This window comes from Aquila chrysaetos, chromosome 17 (assembly GCF_900496995.4).
Source record: "Aquila chrysaetos chrysaetos chromosome 17, bAquChr1.4, whole genome shotgun sequence".
Taxonomy (NCBI): Eukaryota; Metazoa; Chordata; class Aves; order Accipitriformes; family Accipitridae; genus Aquila; species Aquila chrysaetos.
This window is the reverse complement of record NC_044020.1, coordinates 1,331,911-1,355,924: the sequence shown is the minus strand read 5'-3', so window position 1 is coordinate 1,355,924 and position 24,014 is coordinate 1,331,911. Positions and strand designations below refer to the sequence as shown.

The following is a 24,014-nucleotide window of genomic DNA, read 5'->3' as shown; positions in this document are numbered from 1 at the left end:
TTTAAAGAGGACTTGGTAGGCAGAGGAGTAGACCTCTGCAAAGTGTAATTTCAAATTTTAAGTGAATTTCATGCTAGGAAAAGCTACTGATGAAAGTCTGGAATACTAAAATACTCCCTTCTACCTAAAGGAGAGGAACAGCACAGGATGAGCTCCGGTGCCCCACCTCATCCTTGGATTTTTAAGCTAACTCACACTGAGCGGAGGCAATTGCTTATAGAGAGGAGACAAAGAGCAGCTCTGTTCCTACAGTTTTTTGTGCATGAGAGCACTTAGGGCTAATCACATATGTAAAGCACTGCAAATGCCTCTGAATGTTTGTATTTCACCACTGCCTTGCCTTTACCCCCGTTTCTTTGCTCATCCCTGCCAGCTCCGTCCCTGGGCTGCGGGGGGGAAGCGCGGCCTGTTCTCCTTTGTGTACCTACGCACTGCAAACCGCAGTGGGGCCTGAATCTTGATTAGGGCCCCTAGCAACTATCGCATACCACGCAAAAAATCGTAATTTAACATTACAGCCCCTAGTCTCTCAGCTGGGATGCGAGTGTCGAGCCGGGGGTATTTATTCACGTTCCCAGCCAGAGGCTGGGAGCAGGGCTGTTTTATTCCCAGCTCTGACACCAGCCTGCTGCGCGGCCTCGGGCAAATCGCCCTCTCATCTTCCCACCTGTAAGCAGGGAACCCACCTCCCGCTTTTCGGGGGTCACCGAGGGGCTACTGCCGCTCCGTGAGTGGCTTCGGAGAGCGGACGGCTAGCAGCCAGCCGCGGCTGACGGCCCCACGGCTTGCGGCCACCGTGGTCCTCTGCCCGCGTCCCCCCCCACACACACCTTTCCCCACTCGCACCCCTCAGGTGGCCGCCACACCTCAAAAAAAGGCGGGGAAACCCCTTTTAAATAGATTTTCGCGTCAGCGCCCCAAAACACACCCGCGGCCCGGGCTTGGTTCTCTGCCAAGCGCTGTGGCCTGGGACCCCCGCTGCCGGCCGTGCCGGGGTCGGGGGGGGGAGACCGCCCCGTCCCCGGGTGTGGGAGAGGGGTAGGAGCGGGGGGACGGCCGCGTCCCCAGGGGAGCGTGAGGGGCGGCCGGCGCGGGGCGGCGTGGCCGCTCCACCCGTCAGGGCGGGTTCGGGCAGGCCAGGTGAGGCGGTCCCGGCTCCGCTTTTCCCTCCTTCCGCAGCCTTCCGTAGCCTGCCGGCCTGCCGGCGGGATGGCGGAGTCCCAGGTGCTTCTGCTGGACGAGTCGCACGTCAACGAGAAGGTGACGGAGGCCCAGGCTCGCTTCTACTATAGCGAGGAGCAGCGTCGGGCCCTGGAGACGCTGGTGACGCGGGGCGAGGCGGCGTACCGGGAGGCCCTGAGGAAGGAGCAGCTCCGCGACTTTCTCTCCAGCCATGAGCTGCAAGCCCTGCGGGGCGGCTGGCGGGGATACGACGACCCCCGGGAGAGCGGCAAGGCGGCGCGGGGACCCGGCGGCGAGACCCTCTCGTTGGCCTACTGGCCCGAGTGCTCGGACACGGAGGTGCCCCCGTTGGATTTGGGTTGGACCGACAAGACCTTCTACCGCGGTATCAGCCGGGTGGCCCTCTTCACGCACCCACGCAAGGAGGAGAGCTCGCCCCACCTGAAGGAGGTGGTGCGGGAGATGATCCAGCAGGCGCAGAAGGTAGGGCCCGGCCGCCACACCAAGCGGTTGCCCTCGACGGGACACCCCTCCGTGTCTTCTGCGCCTTGGGTCGGCGGGGGGAACGCGGGCGAAGGACCTGGCGTGGGGGGGCTCCCGCGGTGGAAGGGAGGCCGGAGCCCACCGCCGCTGGGCTTTCCTCGCCGGTTCCCTCCGAAGCGGGAGGACGCCCTGGTCGGCGTCCACCGGGCAGGGCTTTCCCGGCGGTTTGTTGCCGGTCACGTTACGGTTTGCCAAAGCTGATGCCCGGGATGGGGTTAAACCCCTGCACACACCCTCCAAATTGGGTTTTTTTCTACCTATGTTTCAGTTTGTCCTGTCCTAGTCTGATTCCTTGGCTCAGGGGAAGGCGGGTCGCGGTGCTGTTACAGCCACCCCTCCTGTACGTACAGGTAGCCCTGGTTAAACACAAGGCAGTGAGCTTGTTTAAGGGGTGGTGTTTTTTGGGTTTATTCTTTGCGGTCTCAACACCATCCAGCCCGGACTGCAAGCAGCCAGAGTCCAGACAATATGCGGCTGCTCCTCCTATTTATCTTTGGCTGGAAAGGACTGTTAGTGGTGGCAGGGCACCTCAGGGAGGAAAACAAACCAGCCGTGATGCTACGAGGGCTTGCGTTGAAGAGGTGGGGGCAATGAGGAGGTTCTTCGAGGTGTGAGTGAAGTTTCCAGGGAACACCACCCAGGAAAAGATCCCCTTCAGAGCTGACATCCCTCCTGCGGAAAGGGGGTAACAGCATAAGAGACCTCATTCCTGCTCTTAGTTTTCCTGCTTTCTGTTTTCCAGCTTTCTAACTCAGCAGTTATTGCCTCCTCCACCTGCTCCCTGCCCCCCCACCGCCCGCCAGCTGGGAAACACAGAAAACTTTCCAGAGAGGCATTAATCCAGCGGGTGATCTCCTCAGCTCCCTGCTCACACAAATACATGCACACCCCATAATCCTGTTCAGCGACTGGTGTTATCAGTTATGTAGAAGAACCAGAAGCTGTAAAATCCTTACACTCCGATTTAGTGCGACTTCACATCCTCTTTGCGCTGCTGCAAATGCCTCTACAGATTGTGCAAGGACTGGGAAATTTTGCACTTTTCAATAGCTGTGCCTGGTACCTAAAAGTAATTAATTCCTTTGTAGATTTTCATTTTTTCACTGACTGCATGAACTGTGCCCCTCCCAGCCCGAAGGTGGTTTCATGTTTAACAGCCATTTGAGTGTTTAATGGTCCTTTTCATAGATAACTATGCCGATTGTGTTCAAGTGAGCTGGCCCTGGCAAAAAAAAGTCTCCAGGTAGCAGCTTTTCATTCAGCAGCAGAGAGTGGGGTTTTGTTGGTTTTGGTTGGGTTTTTTTTTTTTTGGGGGGGGGGGGGTGTCTAAACAGATACTAGTAATATGTGGCACATGTCTGTGGGTGGCTTATCATCAGTGTTTTACAAACATATGTTAATTAAGCTACCTTGCCCCAGTGAGATTGGCAAGTTAATGCTTGTCAATCTTTAAATACCTATGAAGAGCTAGGCACACCTATGGGTCCTATAGATAAATTTATAATCCATAGGATAAGTAGAGGAATGGGGAAAACCTCTTGCAGGGGTAGACACTCATGCTCTCACTTGCTGTGTTTGGGAGCTCTCCTAGGCAATCTTGACAGGTGACCAGCTGTGGCAGGGGTTTGAGAACACTAACGTAACAACAGGGCTTGCCCACTGCACATTTTGCTGGTTTGGCAGTGCCTTTTGCAAGGCAGCTCGTCTGCTTTTTGTACAGGACTGCAGTTTTCATGGGTTTAGTCCACAGCCATGCAAAGAAGCCTGAAGTGATTCAGGGCCCCAAAGCCTGGAGGGATCCCTTCATATTGCAAGGCCAGTCCTAACAATTAATGGTTTGTCCAGGACGTGGTGTAATTTCTGCAGTCATTGGACTCATTGCAAATGGAGGGGCTGGAAAGAAAACAAATTCACACTTCTGCTGTCTATTCTTGATCAAGTCCCTATGTGGGTGTTCTTACTTCAAATTAATATTATCTGGCATTCCTGCTCCTAAATAACTACGTCCATACCACAGTGTGTGGAGCAGAGGGGGAGCATAATAGGCCTGAATTAATGCATGAACTCTTCATGCCTTAAATTATAATCTGCCTGTATATGAAGTTGTTCAGGAATAAAGTGGCACAAGTTCACTGTATTTTAATTTTCAGAGGTTCTGGTAACATTCCCTGCATCTTGCTGCTTTGTGCTGGGAGTTGAGAACCAAGGCTGGACCTGAAATCCAGTTCTGCCTAGCAGAAGTTATTGAGGGACTTACTATTAATATAATGTAGCTCCACCATAGTTCACCTATATCAGGAAACTACATGTTAATGATGAGCATAAACGCAATGTCAGCTCTTTTTTTTCTTTTTCTAACAAAGAAAAGCTTGTGTAAGCACTGTCGACAGTCGGAGCCTGACGGAGCAGATGTGTTGGTTGTTGTTGGCTGTACAAGCAGAGACTCAGCAAACACAGTAGGGGACATTTACTGTGGCGTCACTTTCCCAAAAGCAATTTGTTCAAGGGCATTTTTCAAAGGAAAGAGGTCTCTGCTGGGAATTATTCCCCCTTGCATAAGGGGCTCTTGCAACGTGAGCTGCACCTCTTCCAAACTTCAAGTGAAGAAAATCCTACTGTTTGATCCAGTCTTCAGCTCCATTCACACCTGTATGTGCCGTCCTCAGCAGAGCTTGGCTTGTCACTGTGACCCCAGCACCTGGGAAATTAAAATTTAGGCAACTCTATTCCCAGCATACTGTCAGCATGAGAGCTCTGACCTGGCAAGTTGGTGTTTCTCAGTGGGACTAGGAAAACAGTAGTTTCCTTCATTCATAACCTTTCAAATGTTGGGGAGAATAACTCTTTCAGGCAGAAAAGTGAATTGATATTTCTAATGGTGTAAAAGGTACAGAAAGGGAGAGAAAGACAAAACATGTAGAGATCAGCATTAAAGTTGCCCATAACCTTCTTGGTTTTGTTGTTACTCATCCTATGAATGTTCAGGCTTGTCTGTCACGTCAGTGCAACCTTTTGTTTTTATGTAAAATCTATGCCTGGAAAGAGGGGTTAGTTTTATACCAGAAAAAATGTACATGTGAAGAGAGGGAACGATCATTTTGCCTCCAAATCTTGAGCACACACTCCAGTCCCTTCCTGGCAAATATGAGGTGTTTATGTTTGAGCTCCATAAGACATTCCTCAAGAAGCCAGCCCTGAGAGCAGACTTCTCACAGGGAATGGGGAAAAAAAGGAAAATTAAATTCTTGTCTGCACTATGCACCATGGCTGAAGATTGAGGCCCTGATTCCTCTGCACATTCATTCTTCCATTACTCACCTTCTGATTAAGTGTTAGAGCTGAGCTGTGGTTTTCACTCTTCTTTTTCAATCTATTTTCACTGTTCTTCTTTGTTTAAGTGGATCCTTACAGGCGCAACGAAAGTTTCACAATACCGAGGAAAAACTGGGTATTTGGCTTATGGCATTCCTCAGGCTGCTGAAATAAGCCATCTTCCCCTAGAAGGAGGAGAACTCTCAAAGACATTTATTAAGTTCCTTCCAAAGTGCAGCAGGAGCCAAGCCAGAATATTACAAGATTATTGGTAGTGCTTGGGCACGTACATCCCTGTACTTTTGTCTCCCCTGTATCGTCCTCCTCCATATTCTGGTATCAGTGCTCTCCTTTATTTTGCACCAGTGTGATGGGCCTCCCTTTCAGTTCCTAATATTTTATTCAGTTGTCTGTCCACTGTCATCTTGTTTCCAGATTATTGCAGTGGTCATGGATGTATTTACAGACCGGGACATCTTCCGTGATATTGTTGATGCAGCTTACAAGCGCTGGATCCCAGTCTATATAATCCTAGATGAGGAGAGTGTGAAGCTCTTTCTGGAAATGTGCAGATGCCTTGACCTCAGTGACTTGCAGATCCGGGTAAGATATTCAGTACTGAACCATTATCTCCTGCAGGTCAGTGGCCTTTTTTGGTTGTAATGAATCTTGGAACTCACTTGGACAGACAAACACATCTCTTCCTCTGTACAAGTCAGATCACAGCACTTAGACAGGGGTTGATGGGACATAGAGGGATAAAAGAGTGGCTTCTAATACCAAAAGAAAGAGAAAGGAAAGATTTGGATTTTTTGCCTTTCACCTGAGACAGGGGTCTATGTAGTTTCTTGGCTCTTGTGACCTAAAAATTCCTGTTTGGGAAGAAAATTGTCTGAGGAAATTCCTGTGGGTCTCCCATGCAAGGATTCAAACTAGAGTCCAGAGTAGCTCTTTGAGTTGTTGTCTGCATGGATCCCAGTTATAGGACACATATACTTTGTGAAATCAAGACTTTCCTATCCAGCAGTAATCATCTGGGAGTGAATGAGCTTATAGTCCTCCTTTGCCTGAGAACATAAAGGACTGAGGAGCATAGCTGCTCCCCAGTTCCATGTCAGAGTATGCTTTCATATAGTGCATGCAGCACAGCGGAGTCGTCAGCCTAGCTTGGCTGGCAGAATCAGCCTCAGTAGGATCTCAATACATTACATACAGACTGAAATCCTTTGTGTGTTTAGAGTTAGTGTTGTATTCCTTGGTTTTTTTCATGTTTTTTTAGTCACTGTCACTACTACAGACTTGTTCCAAATACTGAAAAAGTTGTTAGGTAGGAAACAACCTACGGGATTCCAGACTCACCCCTCTTGTGATCCAACTGTTCTTCTGAGCAGCAGGGGGGGGGTGGGGGTGCCTTTTTGTCTGGAGGAAGGGCAGATCTCCCATAAATACTCAATTAATATTTTAAAAGAAAACACAACCAAAACTCAAAAAGGTCTGAGGGTTATAGAGGCTCATATTAACCATTTTAGGAGAACCATCTTAAATCTGGATGAAAATGACTTGCATATATCTGAACAGTGCTCCTGCAAACTACCACTCTGCTCTGAGTTTCTGGAGTTCATCAAAAAAGACATCCAGCCAAGCAGCTTTCTCATCTTTCTCCAAAACAGAGATGGAATTTTCTTTCCTCTGGTGTCTTTGAAAGCAAGACACAGACATCATTATAATAGACCTGTTTCAAGCTTCAGGGGTATTCTGTGGCCTAGGCTCAAGCCTCTTTGCTACAAAACTGTGAAATCACAGCAGCAGTTCCATTTGCTCTGGTACCTGTTTCCCAGTACTCTTCTCACCATGTCATCATGTGCAGGAATGATGCCTTCAGTACTGCATATTTTAATTCCTAGATAGAGTGAATGAAAAGATGCCCTGGCATTTTAGAAAAAGTTGCAATGCTACTGGAGAGGTAAGTTCCTTTTTGTCTGCCTTCTCCATCTTTAAACAGTAAGCAGTCCCCTTCTGCTTTTCCTCTTACCTCTTTCTCCATAGGTATCTACGCAGACTTTACACTCCAAAACCAATCATCACAGCGACATGCTACAGCAGTGGCTAGGTCCTGCAGCAGCCTAGCTGCGTTACCCTTTCCAAAGAGGCAGAGTTCGAACTGATGCCATCAAAAGCAGGAGAAAATTCTTCTGTGTCCCTTCTGTGCTTCCCTTCTTTCACAGCAGCCCTTGCTATGTTTTTCATTAGACTCCTTCAGCTAAAAAAAGTCCAAATACAAGCTGAGCTGAAGGATGTCCACTGAGAACTTTTTAACATCCTTCTTTGACCTAACTGTTCATTCTTCTGCCGAGCTCCAGCCCACAGAGTGCTGTCCTTCAACTTTTTCCCCCTCTTCTCCCAGCTATCTCATACTGTATCTTAAATTCCCCTTAAGGTTGTTGTATTCCTTTTCCAGTGTGGCTAAGGTTTTAGTTAATCTTGTTAAGGTCAGTGCAGTTTATTCCTGTCTATTGTACTATAGAAGGACTGGGAAGAGTCTTCCTGTAAGGGGAAACTGGTCATTTGCCTCTCAAGGAAGATGGCCTCTTAGTACCCTGCCCAGGGCTGCCTTGGGTGTATCTATGCTGCTGCTTGGGTCAGTATGGCAGAAATCAACACATAATGATTCCCCTGACACCAGGCTTTAGATACCCAAGGAATCTCAAGCAAGGTTAAGGCTTCCCCTTGAGGACTCCCCCCACCCTCACCTCATTGGTGTAACGGGTCGAGGGTTGTTTGGAACTTTTAGTGTTGAAGACCCAGATTTAAAGCAAGAAAGCAAGCTGGGCCTCTGGTCTTGTTCAGGCAGAATCATTTTGTCTCGCATTGCTTGATCATGGAGGATGTTGGAATTGCTGAGGAAGAACAAGAAACTCTAGTGCAGTTAACTCTCTCATTCACCCATTTCTTATTTATGACATCATTCTCCTGATATCTGCTTTGCTGTCTGAGTTTCTCCTACAGATTTTCAGCAACAGGGAAAACATTCTCTCCTTACACTGTCTTTTTGCATAACCATTTTGCTTTTTTCTAAAAGATTTTCACCAGTAGGCCACAGTTTGTCAGGAAAGGAATTGCATACTCTTCCTTCTTGCCCTTCTTCCCACCTTTCCTTCAGAATGCTTGTGCAAGATTTACAGGATGGCTTTTTCTCAGGACGTTGCAGCAATGTGGGATCTAACTTTTCAGTTTTGAGGCAAGTTCTGATCGTAGGGAAAGAGAGAGAGAGAGATGAAACACTACCATGGGCTCAGATTGTTTTGTGATTCCTGCCCTTTTGCTTCCATTGCCCTGTTCATCCAATACAGTAAATACTTCAACAGTCCTAATCCAGGGAGATTTACTGTTAACACTGGATTTTGCCCTTTGTCTACATACAGCACTAGGCGTTTTCACAAAATTCCTGGCTATGGTGCCATTTTGAGATGGCAAGGTATCAGGATCTGCTGACAGTCTCACAGGAGGGAAACTGCTGTAGGAAGACAGAACCTCACTCTGCAAAGACAAAAGTGTCTTTACTGACTCCAAGCATGAAATGAGAAAACCTCAATTTTTGTCTGAAGGCCAGAGATCACCAGAAATGCATTTAAATTCAACCATCATCATATTCATCCTGGGATGTTAGTAAGAGCATGTCTTGTGTGTATGAGTCATATGGCTTCCTGAGCCTACAGGACATGGTTTGCCAGACTTCTGTTATGTTTGACACAAGAGTGTTCTTCAGAGACCACAATGAATCAAAGTTCTCATAGATACAAAATTCATAGTGCCACAAATTCCTCTTTTTGTTGACCTGAGGGTGAGGGTTCTCACCAGTTTTTAGGTGAGTTCTCTTTCTCCCCATGCTTCTGCTAACCAAGACCCCAGTAACAGACACTCCTGCTCAAAGACAGGGAGTTCACCTAGAGCTCCAGGCAAGCCTAGGGAATTAGTTACCTGCAGGAAGTTCACCTTCATGTTAATTTTTACATTCATTTTCCCAGCATGTAAGGAGTTCCTCCCCTCACTCCAGGAATTCTTAGAAGTTTCTGCCTAAGAAATTTTTGGAATTTCATTTCAGTATTTCATGTCTTTCCTCATCGATTCCTACCTCAAGTGGGGGTGAAGCTGAATGTAATGTAATACAGTGCTGTTGTTTTTTTAATTGTCTGTTACAGAAGTCTTCTAGGCTGCTTGTGACCTTTTGAAAATGGGGGCTTACAAGGCTCTCTTTTTGCAAAGACCCAAATGAGTAATACCCAGTAATGACCTTGGCAGGCCAGGTCCAGCTACCTGCATTCCATCCTTTTCTACTTGAATACCTCCAAGTTTTACTGTTTTGTCAACAAGCATGCCTTTTCCAAAACTGTTCAGGGCAAACACACAGGATAAGTCCACAGTATTTCCCAGCATTACTTGGTGGCTGCTTCCAGACTGTGGCTGCTTTTGTGTCCCTGTGTAAGATGAGCACCTACCACCCATCTCAGACCTGGAGGTCTGATCACCAGAAATGAGAATCTTGCAGACCAGGAATAAGAAAAGTTCCTTTACTGTTGTTACTGTGGTCCTGTCCACATGAATCCCATCTCTCTCTCCCTCTTTCCCCCCTTCTGTGGTACCTTCATCTAGGATTTTAAAGTGGGAAATAACGGATATCTGGGGCCTCCCCCTCAGCCCTGTGCTCAGGTGAAGCAGTAGTATGAGAGAACAAAGGACAGGAGCTACCCCACCAGAGTCTATTGACTGAAAGAATCTGATTTTTCCAGGGACAGTGGAAAGGCGATCTCCACATTTTGAAAAACACAATCAATATAAGGGACTGTTGAATCACTGTCACCTATCAGCTACTGCTTTGGTCTGTTGCCTCTCCTTAATCTGTTTTACATCTGTTAGTTTATCGAGGTCGTTCATGCCATCCATCCCAACTTGAAATAAAGATCCCTGCTTGCTTTGCAGCATACATATCAGTGGTTGTTCTAAGAGGGAAGGAACACACAGGATTCCCTGGTGGAGGTACTTCAAATGCTTCCCGTTAGGGTCTGTCTTGTGTACCCCCCTCCTCAATCCCAGCCTGTGAGCACTACTGCCCAGGTCTGTCAAGTGACAACTAAGTGTCAGTCACAGCACAACCTATTACTGACTTTCTAAACTGGGTCTGGTTTAACTTTCTGTGGATTCAGGGTGAGGTTTAAAAGTGCATCACAATAAAGCAAGAAAGACTGATTCCTTCACTGTTTGTATTTGGATGCTCTGTCAGGCTTGACTGTTACCAGTCCATATTAAGCTGCTGCCAGGGAGACGTTAGTCACTGCTTGTGGCAAGGAGTGGTGCAAGCCTGTGCAAAGGAAATGTGGAAATTTAATGCAGACTGCAGCTTCCATAAGCCAGGATATGACAAACCTTAAGCAGGCTTCTGCAACAGTACAGATCTGGAGGGGTCACTTCTATCTGATGAAATAACTGGTCCTCTACCCCAAATATTCGTTACTACTGGCTGCAGTCTCACCTCATTTATATTTGTCTTTCCTCTGTTGTTGTGTAGTCTTCAATACGTGAACCCAGGCTTGTTCCTCCTCTGTACAACTTGATATATCAGTCTAGAAATGCTCCAAGATCCTTCAAGGCAGAAAACATTATACAAATAACCTGTTAAGTGACTCGATGTTTATGTGACTTTGTGCTTGTTTTCTGCATTTCAAGATGTATTTATGCACTCCGGTGCCTACTTTGTTCAAGGAGGTTTATGTGTTCAGCTGTTTGGTTCTATCCCCTCTGTGCCTTTCTAAGTGTTATGTGTAGCTCAGTTAATGCAGAAATTCAAACGTGCTTTCTTTCCACCAAAAGAAGGTGATATAACATACAAACACAATAAAATCCAAACTTGTTACATGCTAAGGAACTTTCTGCTCTCACAGGCTGATACTTCTTGATTCACAAAGTTACATAAGGTGTCAGAGCTGTTGACCGATTTGAAAAAAGGAGGTCTTTCTCGAAACTTGCAGTCAATATTCCATGATTTGGCAAATCCCACATCCAACTTTACTCAGCAAAGAAAAAAAAATATTTCAGGTGATCAGCCAGCCAACTACAAATGTTATTCTACATACTGGAAAGGGCACCCTTTCTCCTGTGCTCTACCCAACCTGCATTCAGCATCCCCCCCACATGACTCACTGCTAGGCCTTGGGCAAGTCACTTCATCTTTTTCTCTCTCAGGCTCCTCATCTTTAAAACAGGGTAATAATACTTTCAGCAGTGTTGGGAGCATTAATTAGCTAATGCCCACACCGGACTCCAGACAGACCAAGCAATAGATGAATGCAAAATAGTAGTATCATCAGTTACTGTTAGTCAGAATTTGTACTGCCACTGCTGTATTTTAGTGGGGGAAACAGGAGCAGATTCCAAAGGTAAGAGTTATATTCAGAAAAATGTTTTCTGAAGGAAATCTGCATTCTTAAAATCACTCGTTCCTGCATGCTGATTTCTATAGCCTATCAATATTTAAGCTGTCAGTGAGGTTTATAATAATAGGACTTAGCTCTTTGTGGGATCTGAGGCTGTGCTAGCATTAGCCAAATCCTCATGATTCTCCTGCTCTGCAGATGGGGGAAGAATGAGCCAAAGGTGAATTGGCGTTCCCAGAACATCACAGTGTGATGAATAGTGTCAGAACTGTGATTACACTTGGGACTATCTGACTCCCAACCCTGGAGTTATTACTACAGATCACAATACCTTTTAGCTTTTCATTGTTAAAGAATTCTTACAGAAACAGATGGTGGAATGAAGAAAATGGTCTAAATTTGTGTGTCAGAGCAACAAGATCATTTGCTCTAAACTCACACTGACAATGCATTTGGATTTTTGGGGGGCGGGGTGTTTCATGTTAGACAGTTTGGCAATTCAGCCTTGTGCAGCCGGGACCCATGAGCAGAAAAACACTCAGTCCAGCGTGCAACTATATCCTTACAGTAAGTGCAGGCACACATCTGTTGTTGAAAATCATGTAACCTTAACCTGTGTTTTGTCTGTGCCTGGTAGTGCTTTGTTTTATAATTTTCAGGTTTCCTGGTCAAAGGGTGTGAGACAGGAGGTTTGGGGAGAGGTATTATCTTTTTCTAACTACTTCCATTCATTTCATGAAAAGTTTTTCCTTCCCCTTCTTCAGAAATTCTTCTTTGCTGATCTGTTCAAGACATCAGTAGAGACACTTATCCTACTCCTTTTGTTCAAAAAAAGTTCTGTGTTTTTTCACTCTCCGTTAAACAGTGAGGAATCTGGGTGGACACTGTAACTATTTGGGGTTCTTAGCAAAATGATAAAGGTCAGGGTTCTCCTTTTGTTATAACAGACAGGAAACATCTATCTTTTGAGCAATAGAATTGTTTCCTCCTCTCTTCTGTAATAATTAAATTGTCCAGTCTTCTAATTTGCCCAGCTTTGTCAAGCCGTGTGTTGTTAGGAATCAGAACACAAGCACAAAAAGAACCCAATATAGACCTGTCTCATACATTACCCTCCAAGCAACTGTGTCCTTTGTGCTGCACAGGTGTTGCAAAGTTCCTTGGTTTTGTGGTCCTGCTAACGTAATCTGGAGAAGAGTTCACGAGTGCTGCGGAATAGGGATCAGGATTCAGAGAATGCAGGCGTGACTCAGAACTTCCTCTGATTCATTCCCCTGAACTGGGCTGGGCCTTCTGAGCTACAGCACAGGACTGGAGGTGGAGGATTATTTGATTTTGAAAGCATTGTCTTGCCAGTGGGCTAAGATGAATAGCTGAAGACAGCAGGCAGTGTCACAAAGATGCTGACCCATTGACAGGGCTATAAACTGATGGAGGGGAGTGACTCGCATAGACAGGGGATGACAACAGATCTTACGGCACTATGCTTTCCTTTCTGCAGCCCTTCTGATTTCTGGTGGCTGATACAAAATGAGCTGTAGTCCCAGAAGTAGTGAGATAATGTGAGTGACATGTTAAGACTTGGAGCTGGCAATCACCTAATTCTCTGCCCTATTTATTGTGACATTTTGTCTTGTCACCTCCCTGTTAGAATATCCGCGTACGTTCTGTGACAGGAGTTGGGTTCTACATGCCAGCAGGGAAGATCAGAGGCACGTTGGCATCCCGATTCCTGATGGTGGATGGTGAAAAGGTGGCCACTGGATCATACAGGTGGGTCGCTCTTGCTTAAGGCAAAGCTACATTCTTTGCATAAAGAATGGCTTGTGGCTTTGCTTGGGAGTCTTCTTCCCATGTCATTCCCTTTCTTATCCCAGGCCCTGTAATCTGTGTGGCATCTGTAGAAATTGGGGTGGGAAGACAGAGAAGGTGGCACAGAGCACAAGCTGCTCCTGAGAGAATGGAACATGGCTGTGCCATTTCAGTGGGCTAGAGAGAGTTCCACACTGCATCAGGTGGTGGTCTGCAAGGACTCCCCACCAGCCACTGTGCTCAGTTCTCTTCAGCGAGCTTTTCAGTCTGGAGACTCCTCCTGTTGATGCAGTGTTGCTTTTTTAAAAGGGTAAGCTGTCCCTCAGAGTTTTAGGGCCTTTTCTTCCAGATCTGCATGCCTAATGAAGAACAATAATAAAGAGCTTCATGTATCTATCCTGACCCACCCTGGCAAGGGCATATGGGCAAATGGCACAATGCTACATATTCCCATGTAGTGTCTTAGATGTTATTAGGTGGGCTGTGTCAAGTATGCACCCCAAAATCTAATGTTGGTTCTGTTTCCTACTCTTAGCTTCACATGGAGTTCATCCCACATTGACAGAAACATCCTGCTAGTCTTGACAGGACAGCATGTGGAGATGTTTGACGTTGAGTTTCGTGAGCTCTATGCCATCTCAGAGGAAGTTAATTTCTACAGGGAACTGGGTATTGCTAACCCATTCCTTCTTGGAATTGGGAAGCCAGGCCTTCATTCCTCCACCGTGGCTCGGAAGTTCATTAACCCCAAGTATGGTTTAGTGGCAGGGGCAACCCGTGGTGATATGATGCTCTGGGCTTCACGGAACAGGCAGGATAATGAGGGGAACATGCAAAAGGAGGAAACAAGTGAGTCAAAGAAGCGGTTAAATCAGTTTCTGAATGACTTAGTCACATTGGAGCAGGAGTTCCCAGAAATTGATCCACCTCTGGAGAACTTGAACAAGCTGAATCGGAGCCCTCAGAAACTGTTCTCCCGGCTCCACGTGGACCTGAAAAATAAATCCAAATCCAGAGAGTCTATTCGTGATGTGAAGAAAGAAGATGCACAGGCCAATTCAAAGCAAGGAAAACGGTTTGCCAGTGGGCTTTTCAGTCGCAAGGCCAAACGGTCTCCAGGCTCAAGCATAGAGGCCAATTCTTTTGCCAGTGAAGGACATTCAGGGGAAGACCTTGGGAACATGAAACTGGAATATGAGCGGCTCAGCATTGGCCATGCCAGTGTTCGGAGCACTGGAGGCATCTCAGGTAAAATTTCTTCTACCAGCACATTCTGCTTCTGTGTCCCTTGTTCTGAGTTTGGCTGATTGGTGCAAGCATATTTAATATAGGCACCTGTGAGTAGATCCTATTAATTCCTCTATATTAAAAGCAGCGGGATCAAAGAAGAGTTGAAGTTGTATCAAACGATACAGGCAATTTAAGTTGAAGGCAATTTAATGGCAGTCTTATTGTAAAGTTGGTACTTCTCATGTAAATGTTTTCTCATACTTCTCAGCAAGCGGGTATGGGACAAAGGGAGAGAAAGGCAATTGTCTCCTCGTGTAAAACAGGTTGTGTGTACAGGTCATGAAGTGAATTGCTCTAATAAACAGCAGCAGTATGTTCACTATTGTAGTGGCTAGCAGGGTGCAGACAGATTTTCAGTGTAAACCCCTCCTTTCCTCATTGGGGTTTAGTTGAGTGTGTTTACTGTGACAAGTTACTGGTGGAGAAGAGAGGAAAACGTGTTTATGTTGAGGTGAGGGGACAAGGAGTGGAGGAGAGGGTGGAAGTCTTTTTAATTTGCTCCTTTATCACCTTCTGAAATGGGGGAGAAGGTTGCAAAAATAGAAGCTATGGAGAAGTACTACATCTCAACTTTACTTTCTTTGCTAATGCATGTTTGATATTTTCACTAAGTCCTTCCAAGGCTTCATCCGGTTGAAGACACAAATGACACAGATTTCTCCCAATTTATGGGTTCATACCTAACTTCCCAATGTTTTAGATGGTTTGTCAGGTTGAAGTAAATCTGTGGACTACTCAGCCTGGTTGTCTTTCTCTCTGTGAGCTGTGCTGGGTGTCAACACATCCTGTGCCAGCAGGAAAATAAACTAGTTCCAGTGAGAAAATTTCTCCCCAATTTGTCTGGCCAGAGACCATTCTGTGCTCTGATGAATGTGAAATGCAGGTGTAGAGAGACTGAATTCCCTTGAGATTGCCATGATGTGTAATGGAAAGACGTTCTCTTGAGACCAAAAAGAAAAGCGAGGTATTGGGAAGGTTAACAACAGTGATTGATTAGGTTCTTAGAAATATTTCTGGCTGAATGAAGGACAGACTCAAAAATGCCAAATGAACACAGGAGAGAGGAACCGTAAGAAGGCATGGATAGTTTATTTAAGACTATAGTAGACCCATTTTAGGATGTGCATTTGGGATTTGGGGAGGCAGAAGTAAACCCTGGCCTAAAGAGGTCCTCTCTCCAAATCACTTTGTCTTGCGCACAGACAGTATGTGCTGCTGGGCCCCATTTCTCAGAGCCAGGAAAAAAACCAGTGAAGACCTCTGGGGAGATGTATGGGCATTGCCTCTCGGAGGAATGGACCTGAGGGCTTGCACTACCCTCTAGTGACAGAAGTACAGAATTGTGTAATCTCTGATTTGTCAGCACTTCGCAATATCAGCGATTCCCTACGTTTCTCACTGTCAGCTGTTTTAAAACAGGCAGCCCGCCATTCCCGCAATGTCGTGATGAAATTAGGCCCTGATTAGGGCACGAGAGAGATTGGTGTCTCTAGTTGAGCAGTGGGGCACTGCGCCCTTCTGGGGCATTGCACGGTCAGGGCAGCAGGGATGTCCCTGTGCCTTTTAACACAGTGGATCCGTGCCAGACAGGCTGATGCTTGGTCTGGACCATTTCCACAAAGACACTATCCTGCTATTACGTTCAGCTTTTATTTATTGCTACTGCTACTTCCTGAGGGCTGCCACCTCTTTCAATAAAGGGAAAGGAAGAATTGAGAACAAGTGCAGGGAAGGTGCAGAGGTCCAGCACGCCAGCCTTCCCGCTGTGCTCTTCCTGACCTGCTAAGTCTTTCCAAGGAGTCCATGCAAGTATTTTTTTGTTTTATGCAAATTGTTAACGCCTGCTCGTGGTGGCAATGGGAGACTCCACAGCTTTTGAAGTATGGTGGTGTGAAAGGCTGGAGGAAGATCACTGCTTGTGTGTTGCTTTTGAACTGAATCACCACTCTTGAGAGAAAGCTGCTCTAGTCTAATGGTCGTGGCATGTGAACAGAGATGGTAGAGGGCACAGCAGAAAGAGGGAGACTCATGAGGAAGAGGGAAAAAAATGAGTTACCCAGAAGATCCTGCAGCTACTTGGTCAGTAGCGCATGCTTCATTAGGATATAATAAAAAATTCTTGAACATGGGTGTGGAACAGAGTTCCAGCTTCAAGATAAAAATAGGAGGCACTTTCTTCTTGGGTAACTGTAGGACTGAGTTTTAAAGTTTAAGTTGTCTTTGAGCAGGTCTAGTAAAAACTGATACTGTGATACTCTGGGTGATAGAAGGGAGGTAAGAAGTGGAAATGAAGGAGGGAGAAGGTGCTTGGTATGCAGTCAGGTTAGGATGCAATTATTCAGAGCTTCACAGTTTGAAATAGCTGCCCTTACCTTTTGTAAAGATTAAACAGCACACTTAAGCCCTGTGGGCCAGCCTGTGCACACATCCTCCAAAGTCACTATTAATTCTGTCATACCACAGAGACACATCCCACCTTGCAAACGCATAGAGAGACCAGATCTACACCCCGAGTAGCTCGCAGAGTAATTGAAAGACATTATTCAAGGAGGCTAAAGGTCAGGTTCAGTCTTGTAAGAGTAGATGGTGATGAAGAGAATCTGAACTGGGAAGTGATGAAAGTGCGTTCTGCGACAGAGGCTGAAAATCTGACTCAGTATTTACATGCTAGAAAAGGATACCTACAAGTCAGAATTGGGAGCCTGGAGAATACAAGGGCTACAGATAGTAATGTCCCAAACTAAGTGTCCAAATTAACATCCTGACACATTGTCCTAGCAGACTGCACAGACTCTGTGCTTTGTCTTACAAGGCTTTCTTAAACCACATCATCAAATTGACACAACTCTTGAATTTCACTGTTGCCCACTCAGGAACACAACAGCAGCAGCTCTGAACCTGACCAGAATGTTGTTAATTTTAAGCTGCTGCTGGGCAGACTGTGATCAGCAAAGACACTGATGTCTGTGTGCAGTTTCTGAGAAATACTGCAAGGGTTTGAAAGCTGTGTGCCTTTGGAAGGCACTGCCCTTTTTTTTTTTTGTTTTCTCCCCTGCAAGAAGCAAAGGGGGCTTGTTCAGAAGGGTCTGCTATCCTGAGTTGCTCCATACATCGGCCTTCACTCCTCATGAGTGTTGGTTGCAGAACACACATACTGAATAGCAGGATTTTGTGTTTCAGTTTTGGGTGCTTCTTGCAACAAGAAATGGGATTTACACTGGGCACAGCAATACCACAGGAACAGCTGCTTAGTTGCCACCAGTGGTTTTCAGCCTAAATGGGATCATGGGTGGGTGGTAACTGGAATTTGCAACCTCTTTTCTAAAGAGAAAGAAGGGGGCATTGTTGGGTATATACGAGGAGGGTGTTTGCTCTAACTGTGGCAGCATCTGTAGAAAAAGGTCAGAAGACAAGAGTAGAAAGTGAGAAGAATAAAGGAGTTGGGAGTTGAGATTAAGCAGAGGAGCACAGACGTTAGAAAGTAAACATGAGGGTCTGGAATGTGATACAGACAGGGAGGGGAGCAGGGGTGGTGAGGAGACAGGAGTAATGATAAACTTAGTAGTAACATACAGAATGGGGCAAAGGGGGGGCAGGAGGTAGAATGAAATGCCATGGGGAGGTGTGGGGAGGAGGCAGCAGCATACAGAGCAGCCACACAAGTGAGGGCAGGTTGCAGTGCAGCCTCCCACGTGGATATCAAGGAGTTGCAGTGTGGAAGAAGGTGGAGAGAAGGAGGGGGAGAGGAGGGAGCTCTTCTCTTCCCCATCACCTACGGGTGAGGAAAACATTGATCAAATACCCACAAGCAAGAGAGTGACATGAAAAATTATTCACTTGAAGCCCAGTTCAGAGACAGTGCTTGGGTTGAAAGCTCCCTCATCTTAGCAAGGTTGAGACTTCTCAGTAGCGTGTCACCTTGATCTGTGGCAGTTTTCCCTCCCTGTTCTCACTCCGTACTGGCCACCGGCTCCCACTGCTCAGGAGATGCACGTATACGTTCCTTCTGTACAAATACCTGAGTGGGGTCTGCCCTTGTGTAGAGTGACTGCATTCACACGGCAGTCCCTCTCGGTACGTACTGCCCTGGGCTATAGGTCACGTAAGCCTTGGTGAGCTCAGAGCCCAGACGAGTTCCCTTCCTTGCAAAAGCCTCTGCAAACACACTTTAGTACAGTGCTGGAAAAAAATATGCCGGGGCATCCAGACCAACAGCTGGCTGTAATGGAGGAGATCAGACAGCAGTGCAAGCATTGAGATACTGGGAGCAGAAGGAATCCATAGAGTGAGCAATGAAAAAAAACCTAAGATGATGAAAAATTGAGGCAGCATACTGTGCTACTTAAGTGAGAGACCCTGAGGCCTCAGGATTTGTCTTGCAAAGGAAATGGTGGAAATACTGGCACTTGAGATGTTTAAAACAGGACGTGAAAAAACCTCTACTGAGAATGTGTGTGGGGATCAAATGGATGAGATGACCTGACTTTTTTTTTTTTTCATACCTCACTCTTTGGAAAACCTCCCACCCAAGTCATGGCCAGACTGTTTTTCAGTGCCAACTGGGACCTGAGAGTACCACTGAAGCTGGCCTGGGTACAGGCCAAAGCCTGGAAATACTTCTCCAGTGGTTTTCTCTACAGTATATGCTGAATTTGCTCTTATTTTAATGTCTCTTCATTTCACAGTAGTAGGAAATAAAACCACGAGACAGTGCAGAGTAATGTAGGTCTAACAAAAGGTGTATCGTAAATAACAAGAGAGGACTGAAGTGTGAGTCCAAACTTTATCCAGGTCTTATTTACTTAACATTAACATTACTTTAACTTCTTTTCATTCCAGGTAACGTAGGTCCAAACTCCACTACAAGCGATAAAAACAAACAATCTACCTGTGTGTTATCTTGATTGGGAAGGATTGTCTGGAGAACTGAAGACTGAACAAGCTGGAACAGTAACCTCTTGATTGATTTTTGAACCTACAGCCATATCCTCACGCAGTGGTCTGTAAAGCCACTGCGCAGTCCTGGATGCACCTGGCAGCCCCAGTTAAAGCACATTTACTGGGTGAAGCGTAGACTTTGGATGGTTGGTCCCTTAAATGAGGGTTAGTGATGAATGTATTAGTCCACATGTCTGTGTGCACACATATTTTATATATAAAAACAACTGTGATGACTGGTCTCAGAGCTCACTCTGTGTCCAGATAAATGCAGGAGATTTTCTGACTTACTTGTGCTGCTACATCAGTCTGTCTAGCTGCAGACTCAGAATCACTGTGTTGCATTGTTTACGCTACCACACTGCAGAAATGTATTGGTCTGACTGGCTGGAAGGCTACATCCAATCGAAGTGGCAAATTCTGGGTGAAATAAGGATGTTTACAGACAGCGTAGCAATCCTTTGTCCACAAGGAGTCTTCCTGTAGATTCCTGTTGTCACTTATCCACACAGAAACGAGTGGTCTGGGAGAAGGGTTTAGCTAGCAGAGGCCAACAGATTAGTATCTGAACTGTTTCATGTCATAAATATAGCAGCCAAACAAAGTGACTTAGCAAGAATGTAGTAAAGACAAAAAAATGGAACATAGGGGGATGTTTAACCTGCAGTTGAGACTAGGTCAGAAGAAATGCCTTATCAGGGGGACTGGGCAGATCTGGGAGCAATAACGCAGCCTTCAGTGGCTGTTACAAAATCCTGTTTGTTCCTAATTCAGCAATACTTTACCATTCATGGAAACTGAATGATTAAGGAGCACATCTTTGAGGGTTGAAAGAGGAAGCAGAGGAGGCAGACAAGCTTTTCAAATGTTCCTTTTTTTTTTTTTAAGTTAACCTTTCCAAACTCTAAATCATGCCAAAATCAAGAGCTTTGATCCGTAAGAAGCATTGCATGCCATCAGACCAAAGGCCATCTAATCTGCTATCCTGTGTCTGAGGATAGCCAGCAACAGGTGATCACAGTAGCACAAAATATAAAGCTTGCATACAGAGGTATTTCTCTGACACTGTCCCAGCAGTCTATGGACTTTCTGAACTGGCAGTTCCTGCTGGACCTGGCCTTAATGAATGCACTTGGTCCCTTTTTAAAAATCCTTCTCTACTTTTGGCCTTCACAGTGTTCTGTGGCAATGAACCCTGAGTTCATTGTGTGGTATGAAAAAAGAACCATTGCCAGGCTGTTTTAATGGTTTTCTTGATGATTTCATTGAGTGACCCTAATTCTTCCACTATCAGATGGAGTGATGACCACCCCTATTCTTTGTCTCCTTGCCACTTGTGATTTTACAGACCTGTATCATATATATCCTCAGCCATCATGTTTTCCAAGTTGCAGGTTCATGGTATACGTAGCCATTCATTATATGGGACCTGATTGACACCTCTGTCCTCTTGTTCACTGGCCCTTTTCCAATTCTACCCACTAACAGAGTGGAGAAGCAGGTTGGTTTTGTTTCTTTGGTGTGTGGATTGATGTTTCGCTCTGCTTTCTTGCCATCTAAATTACATACTCTGCTGTCATAAATAAGCCCTCTTGTGATACCCAAGAAAAAGAAATCCTAATTGTAAGTAGACACCTGAAAACTAACATACCTACTTGCAAAAGAACTATTCAGACATCAGAAAAACACAGGTTTATCTTTCTTTGTTTAGAGAAACTGTTTGGGTTTTTCACTACACAAGAAATTCACAGCAAAGGCAACTGCTGCACTCCCAACACAGAACAAGCTGTTCCAAAGACTATTCCAGGTGCTGGGTTGCAGTAGTGGTTGTTACATTGAAACAGCTGTCTGTAGTTGGCAATAAAATGCAATTGATTGATTGATTGATGGTTGATTAACTGCCTTTCCTGGAAGTGTATTTAACCTGAATGGCAAGCAGCTCTGTTTTGCTCTGCGTTTACTCTGCAGAATGTCTTGAGACCCTAAAATACCAAAGGTGGTGTGCCCTCTGTTAAACATACTCATCCTCACTTGGTGGGTTAAATGCTTGCTACTCTATATAGCTATTCTATATAGCCTTCTGGGAACAAGCTGCACTTTTACAGCTGGGTCTGTCAGCTGCTATTATCAGCAGTGTTTTATAAAATTGTTCCTGGTAATGGGAGAAAAGAGGTGTTGGAAATGACACCATCACTTGGATGTAGAAGTAACAATACATGAGTTATCCTGTTGGCTTCAGGTGTACGGCTCGTGTGCCAAAAGCTACTGGCTGTTTGTTTGTAGGGATGTCTAAAATGGCTTGATTTTGCCATATTTCCGTTATTCTCCAGATGTTTGGGAGATTTTTTTTTTCTCTCCTTGTATTTATTTCACTTTGTTAGCAGAGATCAGAGATAAATTTATCAGGCCAACATTGTTCCACTTTTCATTCTGATAAGATCATTGTCATCTGGTGCTTCCTTGTTCTCCCAGACTTTTAAAATATTTATTTATTTTTTAATTGTGCAATAGGTTAATTAACTAATTAGTACCATGTTGATATATATGGTCAGGTTTTCCAGGAAGTCCTCTATCTCTTTGTTTTTACGTCTTTGTTGCTTCATCTTGGGTGGAGTGATTTCACAAATAGTCCGAGAGGCTGATTTCACTTGCCCTTCCTTTCTTTCTGTGCTTACTTATTAGCATGCTTTACTTTCTCTTTCCTATGACAGAGGTGAGAGTGCTTTACTTTAACCTTGTCAACTAACAGGATCTCCTTTCCAGAGAGTCTCTCATCTGTTTGTCTTCTGTTTCGTTGCCACACCAGTTGCTGAAAAGTAGCGTTCCCTTGTTTTTAAATTCCTTCCCCTGTCACAGAAGTCTCATGCCTTGACTCCAGGGGCTAGTAGAATTCCTTAGGCTTATCACGCACTGTTTAATTACTTAATTTGAGAGAGCAAACTTACCTTCTTGCATGATATGAATCTGCTCCTTAAACTCAGCGTGACTCTTTGGGGATGCATGCAGCCTTGCTGATCCAGAGTGAATGTTTCAGATTCTGGTGGAACTTGTTCCTCCCTGAAGATAAGATCAGCTGAACTTGGACTATTTGGCTGCTCCTATGGCAACACATCTGAGTCTGGGTGAGGTGACCGCATTTATTTTGACTGGTTTTGCTAATTGTGGTTCTTGATGAGTGCTAGAAACTTGAGGCTGTGACCTGTAAAATCAATCTCTTGTCACTCTCCAGATAAAATGTGGTGGAAAATGTGGTGGATGGTGCTGGGGAACAGAGGGGCAAGGAGCACTGGTTAAGAATTCTGTTGAAAGTCTGCTAGCGGAGGCTGAAGGTACAGCAGTACCTACAGCAGTCATCAGATAAGCTATCATTTGGTCCTTGCCCAAGATGCCACCTCTTGCAACCAAGTCACTAACCTCCCAAGGGGGCGGGAAAGATGGGAGACATTTGTTCTGTTGCTATTTTAAAGAACAAGATTAGCTCTCTGGCATCTGCGTCCTGACCCTGGACAGTCCTAAGAGGACGCCTGTTCTCCGGGTCTCATTTGCTCTTTGGCTTGTCAGCCCAGGTTTGCTGGCCTGTGTGGTGTACCATGGGGCCTATGCTTGCAGTCCTGGTTTTGGACAGAGAGTAATGAAGCTGGAGTTCACAGCTCTTTCTTTCTGGTGTGAAATGGTAAGTGGTTCTGAATGAGCCTCTTGGCTGAATGTGTGCCTTCTGGGTTTCTTTTGGTATGCATTTGTATATTTAATGTATATGTGTCCAGTGAATTATGCCGGAGACCTTTTCTAAGTCATACAAATAAACTCTTTGCTATGTTACATTCAGATAGTTTGTTCATTGGTGTCACTTTTAATTTCTCAGCTACAGTTCCTGGGTTTGGGGGATTTTTCTTGTTTATTTGTCAAGAACCTGTACTGTCTGGATTAGAGCAGGTGTCTGTGTAACGTGAACATGTTTGGCCAATGTTTGGCAGTGCTTGTTAAAAGATGTGTAGGCAGCTAAATTCCCTGCAAGTACAGTGTCCTGTGACTTTGAGTACCTTGAGAGAGACTAATTCATTCCTGCTTTCTTGTTGCTGGAGTAGACATGTAGCAGATGTCCACTTCAGTGTTTCTTTACTTGCTTTATTTTTTTACTACCGCTCTCTTTGCAACTGAACTGTATCTTGCTGCAGCTATAAATGCATCTGACAAAGTGCCACCGCTGTTCCCCTTTCCATCTTACATAATTTGTACCCATCAGCAATGGCATTTCATTTATGAAACTGAGTGCCTCTGCTGTATTTCAGTTTTACCTGATACAATGTAATCCTTGACATTTAAGTAACTCCCAAGCTCTTGTTTCCCATGCTCCCTTTGTTTGTGTATACAAAAGCCTGTTTTAAAATTCCTGACCATGTTTCAGAATAAATTCAGCCTCTAGTTTACTTTTGGGCATTAAGGTACACAAAAAAGTATTTGCAGTAAACAAAATCCTCGTCTGTCTTTCAGTGTTTAAAGTCCACATCA

At 45.3% G+C, this 24,014-nt stretch overlaps 1 protein-coding gene across 1 annotated transcript; it reads left to right on the top strand.

Moving 5' to 3' along the window:
* The first annotated feature begins 1,187 nt into the window (after positions 1-1,187).
* FAM83F (family with sequence similarity 83 member F) lies at positions 1,188-23,492 on the top strand. The gene is made up of 5 exons (XM_030041531.2): positions 1,188-1,665; positions 5,473-5,640; positions 13,117-13,238; positions 13,813-14,525; positions 19,407-23,492. The coding sequence occupies exons 1-5, from the start codon at positions 1,210-1,212 to the stop codon at positions 19,469-19,471; spliced, it is 1,524 nt and encodes a 507-aa protein (XP_029897391.1). The 5' UTR covers positions 1,188-1,209; the 3' UTR covers positions 19,472-23,492.
* The last annotated feature ends 522 nt before the right edge of the window (positions 23,493-24,014 follow it).

Coding starts and splice junctions, on each gene's coding strand:
- FAM83F (XM_030041531.2), top strand. CDS start 1,210: ATGGCGGAGTCCCAGGTGCTTCTGCTGGACGAGTCGCACGTCAACGAG. Junction 1,666..5,472: donor TGATCCAGCAGGCGCAGAAG/GTAGGGCCCGGC, acceptor TCTTGTTTCCAG/ATTATTGCAGTGGTCATGGA. Junction 14,526..19,406: donor GAGCACTGGAGGCATCTCAG/GTAAAATTTCTT, acceptor TTTTCATTCCAG/GTAACGTAGGTCCAAACTCC.